Genomic DNA, 23,562 nt, shown 5'->3' with positions numbered 1-23,562 from the left:
TGGAGGAGGCGAGTTTTTGAGTCCTTTGGGGCGGATGTTGTGTCGCGGAGTATGTCGAAATTCTGTAGCCAGGATCAGTAAAGTTGTTTTCTACGTGTGGATAGCTCAGAAAGTGTTTGTAAGTGAACCACCCAGCACGGACATTGGAAACGTGTCTACTGCTTGTTGCTGAAGTGGATGCTGCTGTTAGGGAGTGCACATGAACTCTTCAGGAATAGGTCGCCTAACAAGGGTGTGGATAGCTGTGTAACGAAATAACTGGAGTTGACGGAGGATATTAGAAGAGAATGAACTGCGTTTTGCTTCAATGGAAATTTGGACTGTTGAATTCTAGTGTAAGCCCTTATCCTGTTTAACTTTAGACTATGTTGTTTTAGAACAGATGGGGGAAACCAGTTGGTAACGGGGTGGTTGTTGTCCAGTCCAGTGGTCGAACGTGGCAGCTGTTGAAAGTAGTCAGACGGCTACAGGGCACTCATTAGTCGTACAGAGGAAATGACTATCGTAACTCTGTCTCGCGCGTCTAAGTGAGGCTTGCTACTCTGGTTTAGCTTGATAGCATTAGTGAAGCAGTGCACAGGAATTATCCAGGTCCGCCGACACAAGATTTGGAGGAAGTTACGGAGCAATACAATGACTGGTTAGTCTCGCTCACCGCACAGCGCTAACAAGCGGACCATTCGAACTCCCCCTCACCGATTTCATTCATATTGGTGTGTAGAGCACTCTCTCAAACGTTTCTGAGAAAATTGACTTTCTGCTACCAGTCACGATTTTCTTTTATTTATTTTTTTCACGACGTATTTCGGGAAATGATTATCAATTTTAACTGCCGATTTCTTTGCGTCACGCCAGAGTGTCACACATTCTGCACAAATGGACTATAAGAAAACTCGAAGTCAACAAAACAAATCAGAACCATACACATCGAAAATGTTGCGAAATAATGGCATAATACAAAGAAATGCACACTTGAAAACAAGAACCATTTCCGGAAACCCGCCACGTAAAATACAAATAAAGGAAAATCCTGACTAATGGCAAAAAGTTATTTACAAAAAAAAATCCACTATTTTCACAGTCGTAGGATTTCAGAAACCCATTTATAATGGAGAAAATCAGATGAGAAAATCTAGTCAGTAAATTATTGGCGTGCTCGTGCTGTAATCTTCGTAGGGCCACTACTATCTACGGAGTCCGCAGCCGAGTGAGTTAAGTGCTTAGTTCTATAAGCGCGATGTGTCTGGATCGAATCTAGCTGCCATTTTCTTTTTTCATTCCCATGCAAATGAAACAATGGATTTGTTATGATCGTGCGAAGTATAGTATTTTATTAATTTACTATTTTCCTAATCTTTAACATGGAAAAAGAAATTCTTTTCGTAAGGTGGTTGGAAATGAAGAAAATGATACACGATAACTTTCAATCAAATCTGCGTAGTTGTTTCATTTATATTATTGTATCCGCATTTATGAGAAGTGTAATGTGTAACACATCCAGCGCTGCAAGGCTCAGGATGATATTGATCATACGGACACGGAAAAACATAATAATCGCGGCGTACAACATATGTAATGAACGCCAAAGTTCTGCATGTCCATAGTTGTTTTTAATGTGTTTATTGCAAAACAAACTTGTTCACATTCATGAATCGTTCTCGATCGTCATACAGTTTCGCGGCGCACCACACGTATCGAAGCGTAGTACCTAATATTGGTGCACATAGCTCTCAAGAGGAAGAAGTACCGACAGCGAGATTCGATCTAGAGACCTCGTGTTTATGAAACCAAGCGCTTACTCGTTCAGCTGCGGAATCTTTGCATATTAGTGACCATACGAAGTATAAATGTACACCTAAAATTTCCAAGCTCGATTTTCTCGAAAATGATTGATAGTCGCGTCTTCCTAATTACACATACTGGAGTCCTAGTCTGCACTATGCACCCAGTCAGTACGAATTAAATCTGCGAGGGGACGTTCGTAGGGTTCCCTTGTAGGAGTACGTGGATTCAAGCTGCGGCAGTTAGTGAAACTTCACCAAACGCTACACAAACTCCGAGATAACGTACGAGGAGGGGCGTTTTAAAATCTAAAAACAACAGTTAATACACTACTGCCCATTAAAATTGCTACACGACGGAGATGACGTACTACAGACGCAAAATTTAGCCGACAGGAAGAAGATGCTGTGATATGCAAATGATTAGCTTTTCAGAGCATTCACACAAGGTTGGCGCCGGTGGCGAAACCTACACAACGTGCTGACATGAGGAAAGTTTCCAACCGATTTCTCATACGCAAACAGCAGTTGACCGGCGTTGCCTGGTGAAACGTTGTTGTGATGCCTCGTGTAAGGAGAAGAAATGCGTACCATCACGTTTCCGACTTTGATAAAGGTCGGACTGTAGCCTATCGAGATTGCGGTTTATCGTATCGCGACATTGCTGCTGGCGTTGGTCGAAAGCCAATGACTGTTAGGTGCTGGATCCCAACGGCCTCGTATCACTAGCAGTCGAGATGACAAGCATCGTATCCGCATGGCTGTACCGGATTGTGCAGCCACGTCTCGATCCCTAAGTCAACAGATGGGGACGTTTGCAAGACAACAACCATCTGCACGAACACTTCGACGACGTTTGCAGCAGCATGGACTATCAGCTCGGAGACCATGGCTGCGGTTACACTTGACGCTGCATCACAGACAGGAGCGCCTGCGATGGTGTACTCAACGACGAGCCCGGGTGCACGATTGGCAAAACGTCATTTTTTTGGATGAATCCAGGTTCTGTTTACAGCATCATGATGGTCGCATCCGTGTTTGGCGACATCGAGGTGAAGGCACTTTGGAAACGTTTATTCGTCATCGCCTTACTAGCGTATCACCCGGCGTGATGGTATGGGGTGCCACTGGTGACACGTCTCGGTCACCTCTTGTTCGCATTGACGGCGCTTTGAACAGTGGATGTTACATTTCAGACATGTTACGACCCATGGCTCTACCCTTCATTCGATTCCTGCGAAACCCTACTTTTCAGCAGGATAATGCACAATCGCATGTTGCAGGTCCTGAACGGGCCTTTCCGGATACAGAAAATGTTCGACTGCTGTCCTGGCGAGCACATTCTCCAGATCTCTCACCAATTTAAAACGTCTGGTCAATGGTGGCCGAGCAACTGGCTCGTCACAATACTCCATCACTACTCTTGATGAACTGTGGTATCGTGTTTAAGCTGCATGGGCAGTTGTACCTCTACACGCCATCCAAGCTCTGTTTGGCTAAATGCCCAGGTGCATCAAGGCCGTTATTACGGCCAGAGGTGGTTGTTCAGGGTACTGATTTCTCAGGATCTATGCACCCAAATTGCGTGAAAATATAATCACATATCGTTTCTAGTATAATATATTTGTCCAATGAATATCCGTTTATCATCTGCATTTCTTCTCGGTGTAGCAATTTTAATGGTCAGTAGTTTAAATAAATGCAGTAGATACCGACCTCCGCTGCCTCGAGGCACCGCTCCATGAGGCGCACCTGGTGGCGCAGCTCGCCGTCGCTGAAGGCATTCTGCGTCAGCAGCGCCTCCAGCTGCTTGTCCTCGCGGAAGTTGCAGGGCCAGAGCGCGTTGGCGGCACGGAACTGGCTGCGCGTCTTGGGCGGCTGGCGGGGCACCTGGCGCACCTCCGGCCGGCAGCGCAGGCCCACCGTGTCCAGGCCCCTGGCCCGCAGGCCGCGCAGGCACGACTCGGCCGTGTCGTCCTTCACGTAGTCCAGGATGATGTAGAAGTTCCTGACGCGCTTTAGGTGGTGTAGCGACGGGATGGGGTTCACCGCGCAGAGATTCTTGATCACTTTGCCCGTCAGCTTGCGGTTCTCGATGAGATCGACATAAACGTCCACAAGCGGAGGAGCGCTTTCCAACACATTTTGTCCTAAAACGGGTATCGGGTGGGGGATCACTGGTGGCTTATCCGAGACCGAGGTTGTTCCGTCACCGGTTGGCTCATCGCTGGGTGTCGTCGAAGCAGCACAATCTTCAGATCCCATCACTACCTGAAAAAAAAGGAAAACCGCTTTACTCCAAAGACACTAATCAACTAATGCGCCAAAAACTTCATCGCGCCATTTACACAAAATGAAATGTTCTTACCGGCCGGAGTGGCCGAGCGGTTCTAGGCGCTACAGTCTGGAACCGCTACGGTCGCAGGTTTGAATCCGGCCTTCGAGCATGGATGTGTGTGATGTCCTTAGGTTAGTTGGGTTTAAGTAGTTCTAAGTTCTAGGAGACTGGTGACCTCAGACATTAAGTCCCATACTGCTCAGAGCCATTTGAACCATTTCTTCTGTTGATAACTCTGAGTGAGAACGTTTACCAATACACGCTAAATAAAAACCATGAGTTATTCTGTAAACAGAGCCACCAGACTTGTATAAAAATACTGCTCTTATATTAAAGAAACAGAATAAGGGCGTTTTCTCAATTATTAGTACGCTCTACTCAGAATCAACAGAAAACCCTGGACGTCAGTTACATAACTTCATACATACTTTTCTTCTAGAGTTAAGAAGTTAGGATGAGAACGACGTATTGTGCTTTCTTATTATTGTTACTACTTTATTATTATTATTATTATTATTATTATTATTAAAACGTGTGGAGCCTCTTACTCACGCTCGTCGTGGTCGTGTGACTAGGGCCTCCCATCTCGTAGACCGTTCGCCGGGTGCAAGTATTTCGATTTGACACCACTTTGGCGACTTCCGCGTCGATGGGGATGAAATGATGATGATTAGGACAAAACAAAACAATACCCAGCCCCTGAGTGGACAAAATCTCCGACCCAGCCGGGAATCGAACCCAGGCCCCTAGGATTGACATTCTGTCGCGCTGACCACTGAGCTACCGGGGCCGGACGTTATTCACGCTGACTGAAAGTAGTTGCTGGTAATTAGTGAATATCTTTTCTAGATGTAATTTTTCCGTTCGCCTCCAACAGCGGTTGCTGACGTAACTCCAACAGAGTACTGGCACTGTCAGCACCCAGATTCGTCCACATAGGACGCTGGTTGAATACGTACAATAACAAGAGCTTTCACAGTTGTATAAAAACCTCGTGCGAATTACAGTCCACGTCTAGACACGAGGTGAACAGAACAGTAATGCCTTCAAATTTTTATGTAAAAACTCTTAAAGCTTTTTAAATCAAAGAAACATTGTTGACATTTTACATCCGTAGTCTAAATGGCTCTGAGCACTATGGGACTTAACATCTGAGGTCATCCGTCCCCTAGAACTTACAACTACTTAAACCTAACTAATCTAAGGACATCACACACATCCATGCCCGAGGCAGGTTTCGAACCTGCGACCGTAGCGGTCGCGTGGTTCCAGACTGAAGCGCCTAGAACCGCTCGGCCACAACGGCCGGCCATCCGTAGTCTCCGTGTCTACAAATCTGCAGCCCTCTGTCGCTAGATGCCTCCGAATTGTAATGCATAACATGACAGTGTGTTAACGTAACTATGTCGGTGCGTGAGAAACAGCGTGCTGTAATTTGGCTTCGAACTGGAAGAGTTCGGGCACATATGGAGCACCCTCTCCTGTCGCAGCGCTCGTGGGTGGACTGGCCATACACATGCGCCGAGACATCGGCAACAATGCGACGGCTTCAGTTTACAATCATCGATCATCATTCATACAGTCCTTACTTGGCATCATACGAGTTTAATCTGTTTCCAAAATTCAAAAAGAACACCTCTGAGAACTTCACTTTGATAGTGATTAAGCGGTGAAAGCAGAAGCGAGAAAGTGGCTCCGTGAAGATAGTCAAACATTCTACTGTGACGGTATCAACAAACTGGTCTCCCGTGGATAGAAATGTGTTTGTCACCAGAGTGATTAAGTTGAGAAATAAATTGTACACAAGAAGAATAAAGATGTGTGATCTAAGTAACTTTGTTTTTGTTTAAAAAGCTTTAAGAGTTTTTACGTAAAACTTCGGAAGCATTACTTTTCATCATGTCCCCACAGAACACATGATGATTAGAAGGAAGGTCAGATGGTTTATTGACAGCAAAATCGATTTTCAGTCACATAATGATCATCTCCCCCTTCCTCCCATGAACCACGGACCTTGCCGTTGTGGGGAGGCTTGCGTGCCTCAGCGATACAGATAGCCGTACTGTAGGTGCAACCACAACGGAGGAGTATCTGTTGAGAGGCCAGACAAACGTGTGGTTCCTGAAGAGGGGCAGCAGCCTTTTCAGTAGTTGCAAGGGCAACAGTCTGGATGATTGACTGATCTGGCCTTGTAACATTAATCAAAACGGCCTTGCTGTGCTGGTACTGCGAACGGCTGAAAGCAAGGGGAAACTACGGCCGTAATTTTTCCCCAGAGCATGCAGCTCTACTGTATGGTTAAATGATGATGGCGTCCTCTTGGGTAAAATATTCCGGAGGTAAAATAGTCCCCCATTCGGATCTCCGGGCGGGGACTACTCAAGAAGATGTCGTTATCAGGAGAACGAAAACTGGCGTTCTACGGATCGGACCGTGGAATGTAAGATCCCTTAATCGGGCAGGTAGGTTAGACAATTTAGGAAGGGAAATGGATAGGTTAAAGTTAGATATAGTGGGAATTAGTGAAGTTCCGTGGAAGGAGGAACAAGACTTCTGGTCAGGTGACTACAGGGTTATAAACACAAAATCAAATAGGGGTAATGCAGGAGTAGGTTTAATAATGAATAGGAAAATAGGAATGCGGGTAAACTACTACAAACAGCATAGCGAACGCATTATTGTGGCAAAGATAGATACGAAGCCCACGCCTACTACAGTAGTACAAGTTTATATGCCAACTAGCTCTGCAGATGACGAAGAAATTGAAGAAATGTATGATGAAATAAAAGAAATTTTTCAGATTGGGAAGGGAGACGAAAATTTAATAGTTATGGGTGACTGGAATTCTGCAGCAGGAAAAGGGGGAGAAGGAAACATAAGGGTGAATATGGATTGGGGGTAAGAAATGAAAGAGGAATCCGCCTGGTAGAATTTTGCACAGAGCACAGCTTAATCATAGTTAACACTTGGTTCAAGAATCATGAAAAAAGGCTGTATACATGGAAGAATCCTGGAGATACTGACAGGTTTCATCACTTTCTGTGACGATGAGAAATCACAGATAACTTTCATTTAGTTTGTTGGAAATGATTTCATAGTTCGCTTCTCTTAAGCTTGAAATCCAGTATCTTAACCGTCTGACCACCTAATTACGGAGTACTCATCGTCCTGCTTTGCTACTTATCTGAAAAGCAAACTAGTCGTTAGTGGAGTAAAGGATGGCTCTTTTTCTCGCACAAGCGTATGAAATCAGTGTTCATTAATCATATTTTCGCAAGCGTGTTGTTGTTACGCGCAGTCTGCTGTAATCGACAACTGCCGAGAATACAGCTGCATATGAAGCCACCGTCACAACGGAACAGTTGAACCGACTGATTCATACGTAGGCCACGATGACTAACGATCGGTTAACTCATGTGCTGGAACTGTAAAGCGCACGCCTATGGTAAATTTAGGATTCTGTAAAAAAATCAAAGCAAGTGCTACTGGATGCGAACTGCCAAAAATTTTGTTCGACAGTTAGAGATGCAGTCTTCTTCCAGTTTGTGGCAAGGCAGCGTATCACATTTTTATAATTAAATTATGGTTGTAATTATCATCGTATGACTTCAGTTTGTCATCAGCAGCGTTATCAAATACCAGTGGTCGTGCTTCTGATGTCAATTTTTCCGAGAGTAACGGGACCTTCGACGAGAAATTACCCTCCAACGTTACGCTAAGTTTTATTGTAATTGCCCCCTACTGTTATACAGGGCAGCATTCGAGTGAAACATAGGTCAAGGGATACGTACCACCCTAGTGAACAATCGAATTATTGCTCCGACGTCTGTAGTGGAACGTCAATCGAGTTAACATCGTAGGCTAAACTGCCTCATTCCTGACGTTCCCCGTCACCACTGACGCTAAGTTTATTTGTTCTTCTAACGAAAACAGTAGTACACACATTCTTTCATGTTTTCGTCTACACCTAGATTTGTTTTGCTTAATTGTACTTTTATCTTCGTGTCCTATTCCATCAGCTGTCTTCGACGCTGTGTACCAGTTTGCACCCGTCGCTTGTACGAATGACTTTACCACTCAGTTGTGCTGTCTTTTGATGGTTTTAAACAACTGTCACTTTTGAAAGACCCATGTATGAATACATAAAAAAGGTAAAAGGAGAGTAAAGCGTAGTAAAATCGGGTGATTTCTTGGGAGTTAGGAAACAGGACTGTAGCATTAGCAGATGAGTTTTGTTACTTGAACAAGAAAATAACTGACGATGGTCGAAGTAGACATGTTGTAAAATGTGCTCTGGCAATGGCAAGAAAAGCGGTTCTATAAAAAGCTTTGATTACTGATAATACCTTAACACCAGTGCCTATGAGTTTTAATTTGTACACTATAGCACAGAAGATGATCATTGTTGTTGTTGTTGTTGTTGTTGTTGTTGTTGTTGTCTTCAGTCCTGAGACTGGTTTGATGCAGCTCTTCATGCTACTCTATCCTGTGCAAGCTGCTTCGTCTCCCAGTACCTACTGCAACCTACATCCTTCTGAATCTGCTTAGCGTAGCCGGCCGGTGTGGCCGTGCGGTTCTAAGCGCGTCAGTTTGGAACCGCGTGACCGCTACGGTCGCAGGTTCGAATCCTGCCTCAGGCATGGATGTGTGTGATGTCCTTAGGTTAGTTAGGTTTAAGTAGTTCTAAGTTCTAGGGGACTCATGACCTCAGTAGTTAAGTCTCATAGTGCTCAGAGCCATTTGAACCATTTTTTGCTTAGTGTATTCATCTCTTGGCCTCCCTCTACGTTTTTTACCCTCCACGCTGCCCTCCAATACTAAATTGATGATCCCTTGATGCCTCAACACATGTCCTACCAACCGATCCCTTCTTCTAGTCAAGTTGTGCCACAAACTTCTCTTCTCCCCAATCCTATTCAATACTTCCTCATTAGTTATGTGATCTACCCATCTAATCTTCAGCATTCTTCTGTAGCACCACATTTCAAAAGCTTCTATTCTCTTCTTGTCCAAACTATTTATCGTCCATGTTTCACTTCCATACATGGCTACACTCCATACAAATACTTTCAGAAATGACTTCCTAACACTTAAATCTATACTCGATGTTAACAAATTTCTCTTCTTCAGAAACGCTTTCCTTGCCATTGCCAGTCTATATTTTATGTCCTCTCTACTTCGACCATCATCAGTTATTTTGCTCCCCAAATAGCAAAATTCCTTTACTACTTTAAGTGTCTCATTTCCTAATCTAATTCCCTCAGCATCACCCGACTTAATTCGACTACATTCCATTATCCTCGTTTTGCTTTTGTTGATGTTCATCTTACACCCTCCTTTCAAGACACTGACCATTCCATTCAAATGCTCTTCCAAGACCTTTGCTGTCTCTGACAGGATTACATTGTCATCAGCGAACCTCAAAGTTTTTATTTCTTCTCCATGGATTTTAATACCAACTCCGAATTTTTCTTTTGTTTCCTTTACTGCTTGCTCAATATACAGATTGAATAACATCGGGGAGAGACTAAAGCCCTGTCTCACTCCCTTCCCAAACACTGCTTCCCTTTCATGCCCCTCGATTCTTATAACTGCCATCTGGTTTCTGTACAAATTGTAAATAGCCTTTCGCTCCCTGTACTTTACCCCTGCCACCTTCAGAATTTGAAAGAGCGTATTCCAGTCAACATTGTCAAAAGCTTTTTCTAAGTCTACAAATGCTAGAAACGTAGGTTTTCCTTTCCTTAATCTAGCTTCTAAGATGAGTCGTAGGGTCAGTATTGCCTCACGTGTTCCAACATTTCTACGGAATCCAAACTGATCTTCCCCGAGGTCGGCTTCTATTAGTTTTTCCATTCGTCTGTAAAAAATCCGCGTTAGTATTTTGCAGCCGTGACTTATGAAACTGATAGTTCGGTAATTTTCAAATTTGTCAACACCTGCTTTCTTTGGGATTGGAATTATTATATTCTTCTTGAAGTCTGAGGGTATTTCGCCTATTTCATACATCTTGCTCACCAGATGGTAGAGTTTCGTCAGCACCGGCTCTCCCAAGGCTGTCAGTAGCTCTAATGGAATGTTGTCTACTCTCGGGGCTTTGTTTCGTCTCAGGTCTTTCAGTGCTTTGTCAAACTCTTCACGCAGTATCATATCTCCCATTTCATCTTCATCTACATCCTCTTCCATTTCCATAATATTGTCCTCAAGTACATCGCCCCTGTATAGACCCTCTATATACTCCTTCCACCTTTCTGCTTTCCCTTCTTTGCTTGGAACCGGGTTTCCATCTGAGCTTTTGATATTCATACAAGTGCTTCTCTTTTCTCTGAAGGTCTCTTTAATTTTCCTGTAGGATGTATCTATCTTACCCCTAGTGAGATAAGCCTCTACGTCCTTACATTTGTTCTCTAGCCATCCCTGCTGAGCCATTTTGCACTTCGTGTCGATCTCATTTTTGAGACGTTTGTATTCCTTTTTGCCTGCTTCATTTAATGCATTTTTATATTTTCTCCTTTCATCAATTAAATTCAGTATTTCTTCCGTCACCCAAGGATTTCTACTAGCCCTCGTCTTTTTACCTACTTGATCCCCTGCCTTCACTACTTCATCTCTCAAAGCTACCCATTCTTCTTCTATTGTATTTCTTTCCCCCATTCCTGTCAATTGCTCCCTTATGCTCTCCCTGAAACTCTGTACAACATCTGGTTCAGTCAGCTTATCCAGGTCCCATCTCCTTAAATTCCCAACTTTTTGCAGTTTCTTCAGTTTTAATCTACAGGTCATAACCAATAGATTGTGGTCAGAATCCACATCTGCCCCTGGAAATGTCTTACAATTTAAAACCTGGTTCCTAAATCTCTGTCTTACCATTATGTATAGCACGGTCGATTCCTTCTCCTACCCTTCCTCAACTGAAATATATTTTTTTTCACAGTCAACAAGACGCTTGTAACCATCTTTCCTGTGTTTGAATCTTACACAACTATCGTTTCTCCCAACCATACAACAACTCAGAACTTTTATGCAAACAAATATTGCAGCAAAATTAGAGATATGATATTAATAATTTATTTCGTTGTTCCCATAACTCCTGGTTGTAAACAATGGAAGCAGTACACAGGATGAGGCATGAGGAATAACTTGTCACTGTCCTCCATGCCATGAGCTTCGGATAAGCTTCAATGCGATGTAAAAAAACTGGTTCATGAGAGAAGAGAATAAGAAGAAAACAGGCGAGTAAACAGAAGAATAATGATAGTAATATATAAGATGTAAATTTACCTAAGTTTCTGCAAAATTGGCATCATAATCGTCACTTGGAACCAACTTTTGTTTACACTCTCGGGATTTGTCCAATATATCATTCACTACAGAAAAGAATGACTTTACGCTGTCTGCAAGGAACATCAGACGTCCTACTGGCTGTTTTTAATATAACCCCGGTTCAATTTAACTGGACGTTGATCATTGTTCGATATTATTGGTGTAGAGGAGTATCAGATACAATGAAAACTTGAGGATGACCAACTTTTGGTTCCGTGAAAACAAATACATGTTACCGGCGCTGTTTTAGAAAATATGGCAGAAATATTCAATAGATGTTTCATGGGTAACCGCCAAATGAATGAAAAAGAAAACAATTTTTTAATCCATATTCAAAAATGGAAGCTGACGCGGTTCTGCAAATTATAGAAGAATCAGTGTTATTTGTATAACAGCCCCACTGTACGGTAAAGTAATAAAGCGTGAATTAGAAGCACAAGTAATAGAATCGGAGGAGCAAAGTGGATTTAGAGCGGAAAGCTCTTATATAGAGAGAATATTCATTCTCAAACACCTCACTGAAAAGAGGCTAGAGAGGGGAGCGACAGATCACTTAGCATTTGTTGATCTACAGAAAGCATATGGTACAGTCTGACTAAGTAAGTTATGGGTAGCAACGCAGAGCGGTAATAAATGTGTTCAGTAATAAATTACACTGATGAGCCAAAACATTATACTTGATAGCTTGTTTGTCCGCCTTTGGAACGAAATACACCACTGATTCTGCGTATGAGGGATCTGACAGTTTGTTGTAGCCTTGTGGAGGTATACGGCATTAGATGTGTATGCACAGGTCGTGTAATTCGCGTAAATAACGGGTCGCTAATTTGCGTGCGTGATGATGGCGACAGACATGAAACGATTTACAACAGGCGAATTTAGTCGTCGAGACATAAAAGTGAGTTCACTGTAGCGCTCCTCAAACCATTGTACGACGACACGGACAATTATACTTCTGAAAGATAACATCGCCGTCGGGGAAGACTTCAAGCAGCTGTCAATGTGTCTTCAATTACTACCACAGGTCCCAAGAAAGCGCAGGAGAATGTCTTCCATAGCATAAGACTGCTCCCACCAGCCTGCGTCGGTGGCGCGCTGCACGTTTTGAGGCGCCGTTTACCTCGGTGAAGGCGTTTGAAGAGACGACCATCGGCCTACTGTAGCAAAAATGTGATTCATCCGAAAAGCCGACATATTTCGACTGATCGACGGTCAAATGCTGATGGTCCCGTTCCCACTACAGGCTTCACTGACGATGTCGTTGGGTCAACATGTAGACGCGTAGGGGTTGTCTGCTGCGGAGATCCATGTTCAAGAATGTACGATGAACGGTGTCCTCTGAAAAACTTATGCTTGTACCAGCAATGTTCTCTTTCCTCATAGTAGCTACAGATCATCATCTGTCCTACTTTACAAAGCATACAAGCCTCCAAACCCCACGTTCTGTGAAGAACCGTGATCGTCCAACCATTTAGCGTCTAGTGGTAGTTTCACTGTCTTTGCACGTCTTTCCGTATATGCTGAAGACATTAGCACGTGAACATTCAACCAGCTTCGCCGTTTTCGAGGTACTCGCTCACAGGTTCTGCGTAATAACAATCTGTCCTTTGACAACGTCGCTTATCTCAATGAATTTCCCCACTTGCAGCCCATATCTTCAATAGGATCATCCCCCGCCCGTGTCTGCTCCGCTTACATACTTTTGTCACCGCGTCACGTGCCCGCAACGTCATCAGGCGGCGTACAGCGTCGCGGTGCGCAGTGATCACAATGATTTGGTATATCAGTGTGTATCATATATGAGTGTTGCAACAGTATGGTTAAAGTAGGTAGCAAAATTTCCCAAGAATGCTTAGAAAGTAAGGGTCTAAGAGAAGTATGTCCATTAGGACCGATTTCATTTAAAGTACAGTTAGAAGTTTTGCAAAATTGGAAGAGGAAGTGTTATGAAATGGAAATGCCTGTATAACAAGAAACACTGTTCGCATATGACCAGGTCCTGATAGCGGGAGACGCAGATGGCTCCAATTGCATGTTCAGCAAACTGCACGAAGAATAGTCAAAATGGGGCCCGACAACAAACACAAATTAGGCAGAATACTTTGTAGTGACTGTAGGTCATGGAGTATATTTGGATCCAGGATAGTGCGAAATTAAAGAACCGTTGGTCAGTTTAACTCCTTCCTATGCAGCGACAAAATTACAAAGACAACAAAGCTCTTGCTGTGCAAGTCAGTCGTATGGGGTATCACCACATATGGAGTTGAAATATGGGAGCTAACCGAAAAAGAAACTGTTTGAGCACCCCACTTTGCGTTTCGGTGATTTTGGGGAGGTAGCTGTTTCTCTCGATAATATTTTCGCGGCGTTGGATGAGGAGCAGCGGAACCTGTCCTTTCTGCAAGACAGTCAAACTACTGTTAGGCAAACTGGTAGAATTCAGGCCCACTTAGGGCATTTGCTAAATCTTTCACGGACGTTACCTCCTTGCAACTTAGCCAGCCTGAAGTTACAACGGTGAGACAACTGAATGATCGAGCGAGGGATCTGCAGGACGAAGCAGAGTCCTTAAGCTTGGAATCAGGAAGCGGGAGTAAGTCATGCAGCTACCCCCACGAATCAGCTCTTTGATCAGGCCCAAGGTTTAGGTGGCCCTCCAGCTAATCATTTCGCCAGACTGCCCAACCAATTATGTGCCTACTAACGTTATTTCAGAGCTTTCACTCGATACCTTGGACCGTGTCCAGCAGTTTTTGTGGCTGTTGGTGCGATTTGAATTTCATGTGACTCCTCACCATGTACCATTAGCACTACTTTACCCCTTGACGGAAGGTACTCTGAGTGGTTTTATATCTGAAGCTCTGAGGGCTCAATAGAACAACTAAGGGGATGGATTGTCGACAGGAAGCGCTCGCTGCGGATGCGGAACGAGCTTGAACGCAAATATTTAGGCGGATGCAGGCATCTTTTGAACTGCTGCAGCAGAATGTCGAGCGAGTGCGCCTAGCCACCCTGCCTCTTGATATGTCGGTTTCGGAACTTAATACTGTATTAAATATTTTGGAGGGCATGATTCCCGACGATAGGTCACTCTTAGCCATTTCTTCCCGCCCCATTACCTTCCGGGAATTCCAAATATTGGTTGATTCCACTGAATCCTTGTCATCTGCCGATGAGGAGCGGAGGCGTGAGGAGCACTTGGAAACTCCTCTGCCCACCAATAGAATTAATAGGGCTCCTCACGCATCCAACACATATTCTGGGGAAGGTTGTCTTCGGTGCGGCGCCCGCGATCACTTGGTGCGCATATGTCCCGTAGCACGAGCTCCTAGCCCGGCAAATGACGCCAGGTGAGGAAGGGTGGGTGATGCGGAGGGGGGGGGGGGGGACTTGTTTCGGTTGAAGGCGCGCGCCATGGTGCGCGCGTAGGCAGCTCCGTGATCTTGTTAAAATATAATTGGTATTTGCTGTTTGGGCATTATCTTCCATGCGCCCTTGCCCTCAGAGATGTCGTGTGGCCAATGGGCAAGAGTTGCCTGTGGTCGGCGAGGTGCGCGGTAGTTTGTCCATTTGTAATTTCTCATGGCCCGTTACACTCCTGCTTGTTAAAGATCGATCGTTCAATTTGTTGCTCGAGTATGATTTTATTCAGAAAACAGGATCTCGACTCTGCGAGCCGCATCCTCCCTTTTAGGTTTACGCCAAGTGACAAGATAGCCTTTTTTGCGCTTGCCGTTGCGCGAGTGTGGGGGATTCGGTAAACTGTAACTCCGGTGAATTTGATATGGCCCATCTTGAGCCGCGTCGGGCAAGGTAGTTGTTGAATTTATTAGGAGAGTTTCCCGAGTTTTCTTCAATAAACTGGGGTCGATAACGAAATTCAGTAGCACATACACTTGGCTGACGATATTCTGGTGCGACAGTAGCCATATCGCCTTTCGCCACCCAAAATGAAAATCTTGAGACAGAAATTCGCGATTATGTTGAAGGAAGGAGTATCAGCTCGTCTATATCTTTCTAAGCGACACCGATTTTTCTAAAAAAAATATCATAGAATCTGTTCCCTTGCCAGATCTTCGCAATTGCTTTACCTGGTTTTCGGGGGAGCTAAGTTGTTCACGGTGCTTGACCTGAACCAAAATTATTATCAGATTCCTCTTACCGAGGAGTCTAAACATTTCACTGCGTCCTGCACTGATTGGAACCTTCGTAAGTTCAACTGGGTGCCGTTCGGCTTGTCCACTGGGGTGGCGGTTTTGTCTCATTTGTTAGATCATCTCCCGGGCGACATGAAGTTTTCTTGTGTCTTTAATTACCTTGATGACTTTGTCATTTATAGTTAGTTGTTTAAGGATTATATTTCCCATCTTCGGGAGGTCCTCTTCAAGTTTCAGGATGCGGGGTTGACCATTAAGCCACCGAAATTACACTCTCTAGCAAACAGATGCCCTTTCTGGGCCATTTAATTTCCGAGGACAGCATTAGGACTGACCAGGAACGAACTAAGGAGTTGAAGGAACTTCCTCAGCCTTGAAATAGGAAGAAGATAGAAATATTTATTGGGATGGCGAATTATTTTCGCCGTTTTGTTCTTGGTTTTGCCCAGATGACCGCTCCCCTGAATAAAATACCAAGGAAGGGGGAGAAATTTGTCTGGGGTGAGAGCCAACAGGGGGCTTTTGAAGCTACCAAGACCGCTATCACTAGCACGCCGGTCTTAACCGTCCCGGATTTCGGCAAAAGATTTATCGTTCAATCCCGGTATTGCTGCAGTGTTGTTGCAGGAGGATCAAGGTATAAGACGCTCATTAGCTTCCGCGTCAAGGTTGCCTGGTCCAGAAATGAATTACTCTCTTAGTGCGAGGCGCTGGCTGTACTTTACGGCTTAGAGAAGTTCCAGTTCTACCTTGAGTATGTGGAATTTGATCTCGAGACGGGCAATCAGGCCCTAAGTTGGGTGTTGGCTAGACCCACGAGAACTGGCCGGATTGCCAGGCGGGCAATCTGCATCTCCACGTTTCATTTCAAGATGCAACACATAAAAGGATCTGACAACCAAATCGCCGACGCCCTCAGTCGCATGTTTCGGGAGCACCACTCCTCCTGTCGAGAATAAGGGCGTTAGTAAGTCTCACCCAGTTGTGTGTGCCGTTTTACCTTAAGTTCCTCAATTGTTTGTGGACCTTAAAACCAAACAGTATCACGATCCGTTGTGGGGACCATTAAGAAAGCAAATTTTATCCGGTGATGAGGTTAGTGACTACTCCGTCAGGAATGGCATAGTATATAAACGCTTAACGAAGCTGGGGACTTTAAAATTTGTTTGCCTCGGGAGCTGGTGCCTCCCGTTTTCTATTTTTTTTTTCATAGTTCTCTGGTGGGAGGACATGGGATATAATGCTTTTGTGGGCGAGAGTGAAGTCTGTAAGAAGGATAAATCCACTAATAGTCCTCCGAAGGGGTTGTTAAAATCCGAGTGTGAGGAGAACCCTATGGACAAACTCTTTATCGATTAGTGGGGAACTGATATATTCTGGTAGTTGCTGACGAATTTTCCAGATTTGTATGGTTAGTCCCTAGTGGTGGGGTCAGGGCGGCCATTATCAGTGCACATCTTCAGCTGGTATGGACCCCCTAAGGCTCTTGTTAGCGATAACGCTCAGGCGTTTATTTCCGAACAGTTTAAGCATTTTTGCTTTCGTAATACTGTTAAGCACCTAACCAGCACACCATATTATCCCCAGGCATCTTTCTCCGAGATAGTGAATCGCAACCTCCAGTCATATTTGATAATTTACCATCATAAGTCTCTATATAAGTGTGACACCACCTTGCCTTGGCACAATTTTGCATTTAACACTGTGCAGCACGAAGCATCCGAGACTGTACCTGCCGCGCTCTTGTTTGCGTATCCCATCTGTTCCCCTCTACCCAACAACGACTTCCTGTATTTGTCCGTTACTCGCAAAGATCTCAGGGAAAATTGGGACTGGGCTAGGAATAACAATAGGTTAGCCCACCGCCGCCAGGCACGGCGATATGATAGGAATAGACGGTCCTTTCAGGGCAAGGTAGGAGACGAGGATTTCGGGAAGGACTGTGCCTGTCGGGTGAGGGGTGGTGCCAAACTTGGGAAGTTCGCTCCCCATTTCATAGGCCCGTGTTCAAAAATGGTTCAAATGGCTCTGAGCACTATGGGACTCAACATCTTAGGTCATAAGTCCCCTAGAACTTAGAACTACTTAAACCTAACTAACCTAAGGACATCACACACACCCATGCCAGAGGCAGGATTCGAACCTGCGACCGTAGCAGTCCCGCGGTTCCGGACTGCAGCGCCAGAACCGCTAGACCACCGAGGCCGGCTAGGCCCGTGTTCTATCATAAAAATTCTGTATCCGGTTAACTTGGTTGTCAGGCATCTGGCCACTGGTAAGGACCTCAGGGTGCACCTTAATCAACTTAAGACCGTTAATTAACCTTCCCCGTCTTCTTCAGTAGGCTGGACCGAGGTCCACTGGTTTAAGGGGGAGAGCTGAGCCGTGGCAGGGTTGCTGGCGTCGCCTTTCGAATTCCTGGCGCCACTAGCTCGATCTGTCGTGTGATGTCTCTCTGGTTTGAGGTCACTAAGATCTTTCCTCGAGATTGTTGATGGGATGGGCGTGTTGTGGCGAGCCGAGTTGAGGAGTGGTAACAGAGTGAGGGTGACCATGTGACACGTCCGCCCAGAAACTGAGGCGAGGTCTTGTGCAAGTGTATTGGGCACAGAGTCTGGCGAGTGGTTGCTGGGCATATTTGTGGGCCGATTTGAATCCGTGGCTGACTTCGAGTGTCGTTTTCGTGTGTAGCCTGGCCAGCCAGCTCTGGGAAGCGCCAAACCAATGAGAGAGTTGAAGCCAGTTTCGCTGAGCTGAATTCTGGGCCTCCTTTGGAACCAGCAAGCTTCAGCTTCGATTCGCGAACTTCAGTTAAGTTTTGGATTTTTGAGGTCTTAACTCTCTTGATACCGCTAGGTCGCGATAATTATTAGTTCATAGCTGATCTATTTCACCACTAGTTGGTTCCTTGAGTTGTGGCTGTTGTTTGCTTTTCCTGAGTCGACACTGGCCTTGGTTGTTTGTTAACAGGATATCTTAAACTGTGTGAAACGATGGTGTTTCTTGAGTACCTGGATGGTTGGGTTTTAGCCGACCTCCCTGCCAAACGTCTTCGAACACCAGACAACTATCTTTCTCTTGTAATACGTTCGGGTGCCGGCTTTTACATACCTTCAGGCATTGCAGACGTCATCGCTCTTATTACATTGGCTTAGGAGGTGCTTGCGTCTCAAAATTTGCAGTTTCTGAGGCTATGTAATCGGGTTTGGCAGCCTAGTTTTCTTTCGGGCGTTTCGCGGTCACTGTAGAGACGGTATCTCGCAGTGACGCGGGTATACCGTTTGGCTGCTTATTGTTTCTTTCACGTAATTAACCATGCCGTGTTAATATTTCTTGCTAGCAACGAAAAGGGCCTTGGAAGGGCGGTCCTCTCGTTATAACCTTTCTTGGCCTCCCTGTTTGGTGTAGTCCTGTGCTCCTTGGGTACAAGCCTTCTGGTGCACCCCTTGTGAAGAGGAAATTATTTTACTTAACTGAAGCTGTTACTAAAGAAGGATTGCCTGTTTTCTGTTTGGTAATTTAATCTAACTGAAGCGGTTATTATTGAAGACCTGTCTGTTTTCTGTTTGGCAATTATACTTAACTGAAGCTGTTATTATGGAAGTCCTGCCTGTTTACTTATAATTAAATTAAGAGCTATTTCATAATTTAGGTTAGCTGAAAGTCTTTTAATCAAGGCCTACCTGTTTTATTGCTCTGCTGTTAAGATGTGATATCTTACTCAATCTGTGTTGTAATTAAGTGAAATTGTGATTGCCAAATACCTGCCTGTTTAACAAGTATTTACGTCAAGAAGGTAGTAACAGCAAATAACACAAGATGGTCCATGGGCCCTAACCTTTAGCCTTACACCCCTTTATCCACAATTGTATGTTTCACTCTTGTCCTTTGAGATGATTTTTTTGCTAAGAAGTTGTCCCATTTCCATATTGTAAAACATCAGAAATTACAGAATAAGAGAAATTAAAGGTGAAACAGACACTATTCTCGATGCCATAGACAGAAAAATATTAACTTGGTACGGCCACCTCCACAAATAGATGGTAACCGATGAGCAAACAGAATCTATGCATGGACACCATCTGAACGAAGAACCTAGAAAATGGATGCAAGATGTTAGAGATGCGATGAATTCAACGGGATTTAGGAAAAAGATTGGACAGATATATTAAACTATGGAAGCCGAGAAGTGAAAGACGAGGACAGTCACAATAAAACAGCATATATACAACGAGGTGACAAAAGTCATCGGATAGCGATATGCACATGTTCAGATGGCGGCAGTATCGCGTACACAAGGTATAAATGTCAGTGTATTGGCGAAGCTGGCATTTGTACTCACGTGATTCACGTGAAAAGATGTCCGATGTGATAACGGCCGCACGACAGAAAGTAACAGACTCTGAACACGGAATGGTAGTTGGAGGAAGACGCAAGGGACATTCCATTTCGGAAATCAGTAGGGAATTCAATAATCCGAGATTCACAGTGTCCAGAGTGCGCCAAGAATACCAAATTTCATGCATTACTTCTCACCACTGACGACGCAGTGCCCGACAGCCTTCACTTAACGACCGAGAGCAGCAGCATTTGGGTAGAGTTCTCAGTGCTGACAGACAAGCAACACTGCGTGAAATGACCGCAGAAATCAATGTGGAAAGTAGGATGAACGTATCAGTTAGCACTGTGCGGTGAAATGCGGCATTAAAGGGCTATGGCAGCACACGGCCGACGCCAGTGCGATTGCTGAGCATTACATCGCTTTCAGCGCGTCTTCTGGGCTCGTAACGATGTCGGTTGGACCCTAGAAGACTGGAAATCCGACGGGTGTTGGGATGAGCCCCGATCTCATTTGGTAAGAGCTGATGGTAGGGTTCGAGTGTGGTGCAGACCCCACGACGCCACGGACCCAAGTTGTCACCGATGGAAAAAGGCCCAGGTTATAGCAATCTACAAAAAGGGTAGACAATCGGATGCACATAATTACCGGCCAATTTCACTGACATCGATTTGTTGTAGAATCATGGAACACATTTTGTGTTCAGACATAATGACCTTCCTAGACTCTGAGAAGCTCACCTACAGATACCAACACGGTTTTAGGAAACAGCGGTCATGAGAGACACAGCTGGCCCTCTTTGTGCATGATATACAACAGGCTCTAGATACCGGCTCCCAGGTTGATACATTTCTCGACTTTCGAATGGCGCTCGACTCAGTTCCGCACTGTCGCTTGCTCCAGAAAATGCGCGCTTACGGTCTATCCGATGACATATGCGGTTGGATAGAAAGTTTTCTAACAGACAGGGAGCAGTATGTCGTCCTGAACGAGGCAACTTCAACAGAAACAAGCGTAACTTCAGGTGTGCCCCAGGGCAGCGTAATAGGTCCGCTGCTTTTTACAGTTTACATAAACGATCTGGTTGATGGTATTGACAGCCAGATTAGACTGTTTGCTGATGATGCTGTACTCTACAGGAAAGTAGTATAACACGAAAGTTGTGAACAAATCAATGAGAATTTGCATAAAATAAATGCGTGGTGTAATAACTGGCAGTTATCTCTCAATATTAGTAAGTGTAACCTACTGCGTATAACAGGGTGAAAATCCCCATTAATGTAAGAGTAAAAAATAAATGCCCAGTCTTTGGAAGCGGCAACATCCGTCAAGTATCTGGGTCTGACTATTCGAAATGATCGTAAATGGAATGATCAGATTACACAACTAACGGGTAAGGCGAACTCCAGATTGCGGTTTATTGGTAGAATCCTGAAGCGACGCAGTCCTTCAACAAAGGAAATAGCTTACAATACGTTAGTTCGTCCAGTCTTAGAGTACTGTTCGTCTGTATGGGACCCTTACCAGTTGGGTCTGATTCAAGAGATTGAGGAGGACCAAAGAAGAGCGGCAAGATTCGTGACTGGTACATTTGACCATCGCGAGAGCGTTACAAGTCTCATAGAAAGTTTGAAGTGGGACACACTTGCAGACAGACGGCGCGCTTAACGGAAGGGGCTGCTCACTAAATTCCGAAATCCGACCTTCACCGAGGATGTAGAGCATATATTATTACCACCAACTTTCAAATCGCGCAATGATCACCATTCAAAATAAGGGAAATTAGAGCTCGTACTGAGGCGTTCAGACAGTCGTTTTTCTCTTGCGCAATCGGTGAGTGGAACAGAGGGGGGAAAATATGACTTTGGCGCGAATTGTGCCCTCCGCCACACACCGCTTGGTGGCTAGCGGAGTTTATATGTAGATGTAGATGCACTGTGAAAGTTGGTGGTGGCTCCGTATTACTGTGTGCTGTGTTTACACGGAATGAACTGAGACCTCTGGTCCAACTGAACAGATCATTAACTGAAAATGGTTATGTTCGGCTACTTGGAGACCATCTGCAGCCATTCATGGATTTCAAGTTCCCAAACAACGATGGAATTGTTATAGATGACAGTGCGCTGTCAACAGGCTACAATTGTTCACGATTAGTTTGAAGAACATTCTACACAGTACGAGGGAATGATCTGGCCACCCAGATGGCCGACACTATTCCCGTCGAACATTTATGGGACATAATCCAGAGGTCAGTTTGTGCAAAAAATCCTCCGCTGGCAACATTTTCGCAATTATGGGCGGCTACAGAAGCACATGTACATTTGGTGCACGGTATTGTGTAGTAGTGAAACATAGACTGCGGAAAACCGGAATAGAAGAGAATCGTAGCATTTGATATGTGGTGCTACAGACGAAGGTTGAAAATTAGGTTGATAAGGAACGGAATGTGGAGGTTCTGCGCAGAATCGGAGAGGAAAGTAATATACGGAAAACACTGACACGAAGAAGGGACAGGATGACAGAATATCTGTTAAGGCGTCAGGTAATGACTTCCATGGTACTAGAGGGAGTTGTAGATGTTAAGCAGAGGAAGGCAGAGACTGGAATACATACAGCAAATAACTGAGGATGTAGGTGCTACTATGAATGAGGAGGCTGTTCCACAGGAGAGGGAAGGCAAATAAAAATGACTGTGGAACCGCTTAGACACCACCGACTTTTCGACTGGTCAGGGGCCATCAACAGCGATTAGGCAAATGTGAACGGGAGGTCGACAACAAGAGGAAAAACGACTACAGAGATGTCATGGTACAATAACGAGGGGAGTAATCAAAGACCGAAACCTGGGGCGTAGCGAAATTTGAGGTTACATCAGTGGTCTGTAACGAGAACTGTAGGAAACAACAGCTGGGGTGCTCTAATTGGATGGCAAGGTGGGCTTGGCCCTGCGGCGCCTTGAGACCAGTGCTAAAGAGGCGATACCTACGGCTTGCAGATGTAGCAGTACCATCTACTGGCGGTTACCCAGTTCCACACACACTACCTGTAACGCACTGCGATAGTATCTGCACAACACGCTCATTCTTCAGGGCACCCAAGCTGTCAGCCGCAACCCACACTTTTAACCCACGTTCCCAACACTACGGAAGCTAGGCGGATCAGACAGACAAAAAACGATTATATACTTCAGTGTCATCCAGTTCTGAGCTTTGTTTAAAATTTCAAGTCTCTAGCTAATCGCAAAGTTAGTTTAAAATCAATTGCAAAATTGGTACCAAACGGACAGGCAGACAAGAAAGCGATCTAATAAAAACGTATTAAAGAGAGATGCAGTTAAACATTATTATAAGTAGACTTAACAAGGAGTGTTACTGAAATGATTAGTAATTATATTCACCCTTAATTATCATAAGTAGCTGTTTCACAATTAAGTTAGCTTGTACTGCCAAACTAGTGAAGCCAGTTACAAATGACGACCTCACTACATCAATCACAACCTCTAACAATTCATAGGATATATATGTAGTAATTATAGGATAAATGGAAGTAGCAAAATTTGGATTTTAAGTCAACTGTACAGTATTTAGATTAATATGTGATATGGGGCTTTCCCGGCGAATGTGC

The 23,562-nt window shown here is 44.6% G+C and overlaps 1 protein-coding gene across 1 annotated transcript in view; it reads right to left on the bottom strand.

Annotated features, from left to right (window-relative positions):
- The window catches only part of LOC126158330 (probable inactive tRNA-specific adenosine deaminase-like protein 3), a 526,880-nt gene that overhangs the window by 18,449 nt on the left and 484,869 nt on the right, over positions 1 to 23,562 (bottom strand). The window contains exon 6 of the mRNA XM_049916435.1: positions 3,498 to 4,052. Coding sequence (XP_049772392.1) covers positions 3,498 to 4,046 — 549 coding nt within the window. The 5' untranslated portion in view covers positions 4,047 to 4,052. The remainder of the gene's footprint in view (positions 1 to 3,497; positions 4,053 to 23,562) is intronic.

The sequence above is a fragment of the Schistocerca cancellata genome, chromosome 2, assembly GCF_023864275.1.
Source record: "Schistocerca cancellata isolate TAMUIC-IGC-003103 chromosome 2, iqSchCanc2.1, whole genome shotgun sequence".
In the NCBI taxonomy this organism is placed as follows: domain Eukaryota; kingdom Metazoa; phylum Arthropoda; class Insecta; order Orthoptera; family Acrididae; genus Schistocerca; species Schistocerca cancellata.
Note: the sequence above shows the minus strand (reverse complement) of the source record. Positions and strands in the feature narration are given on the sequence as shown.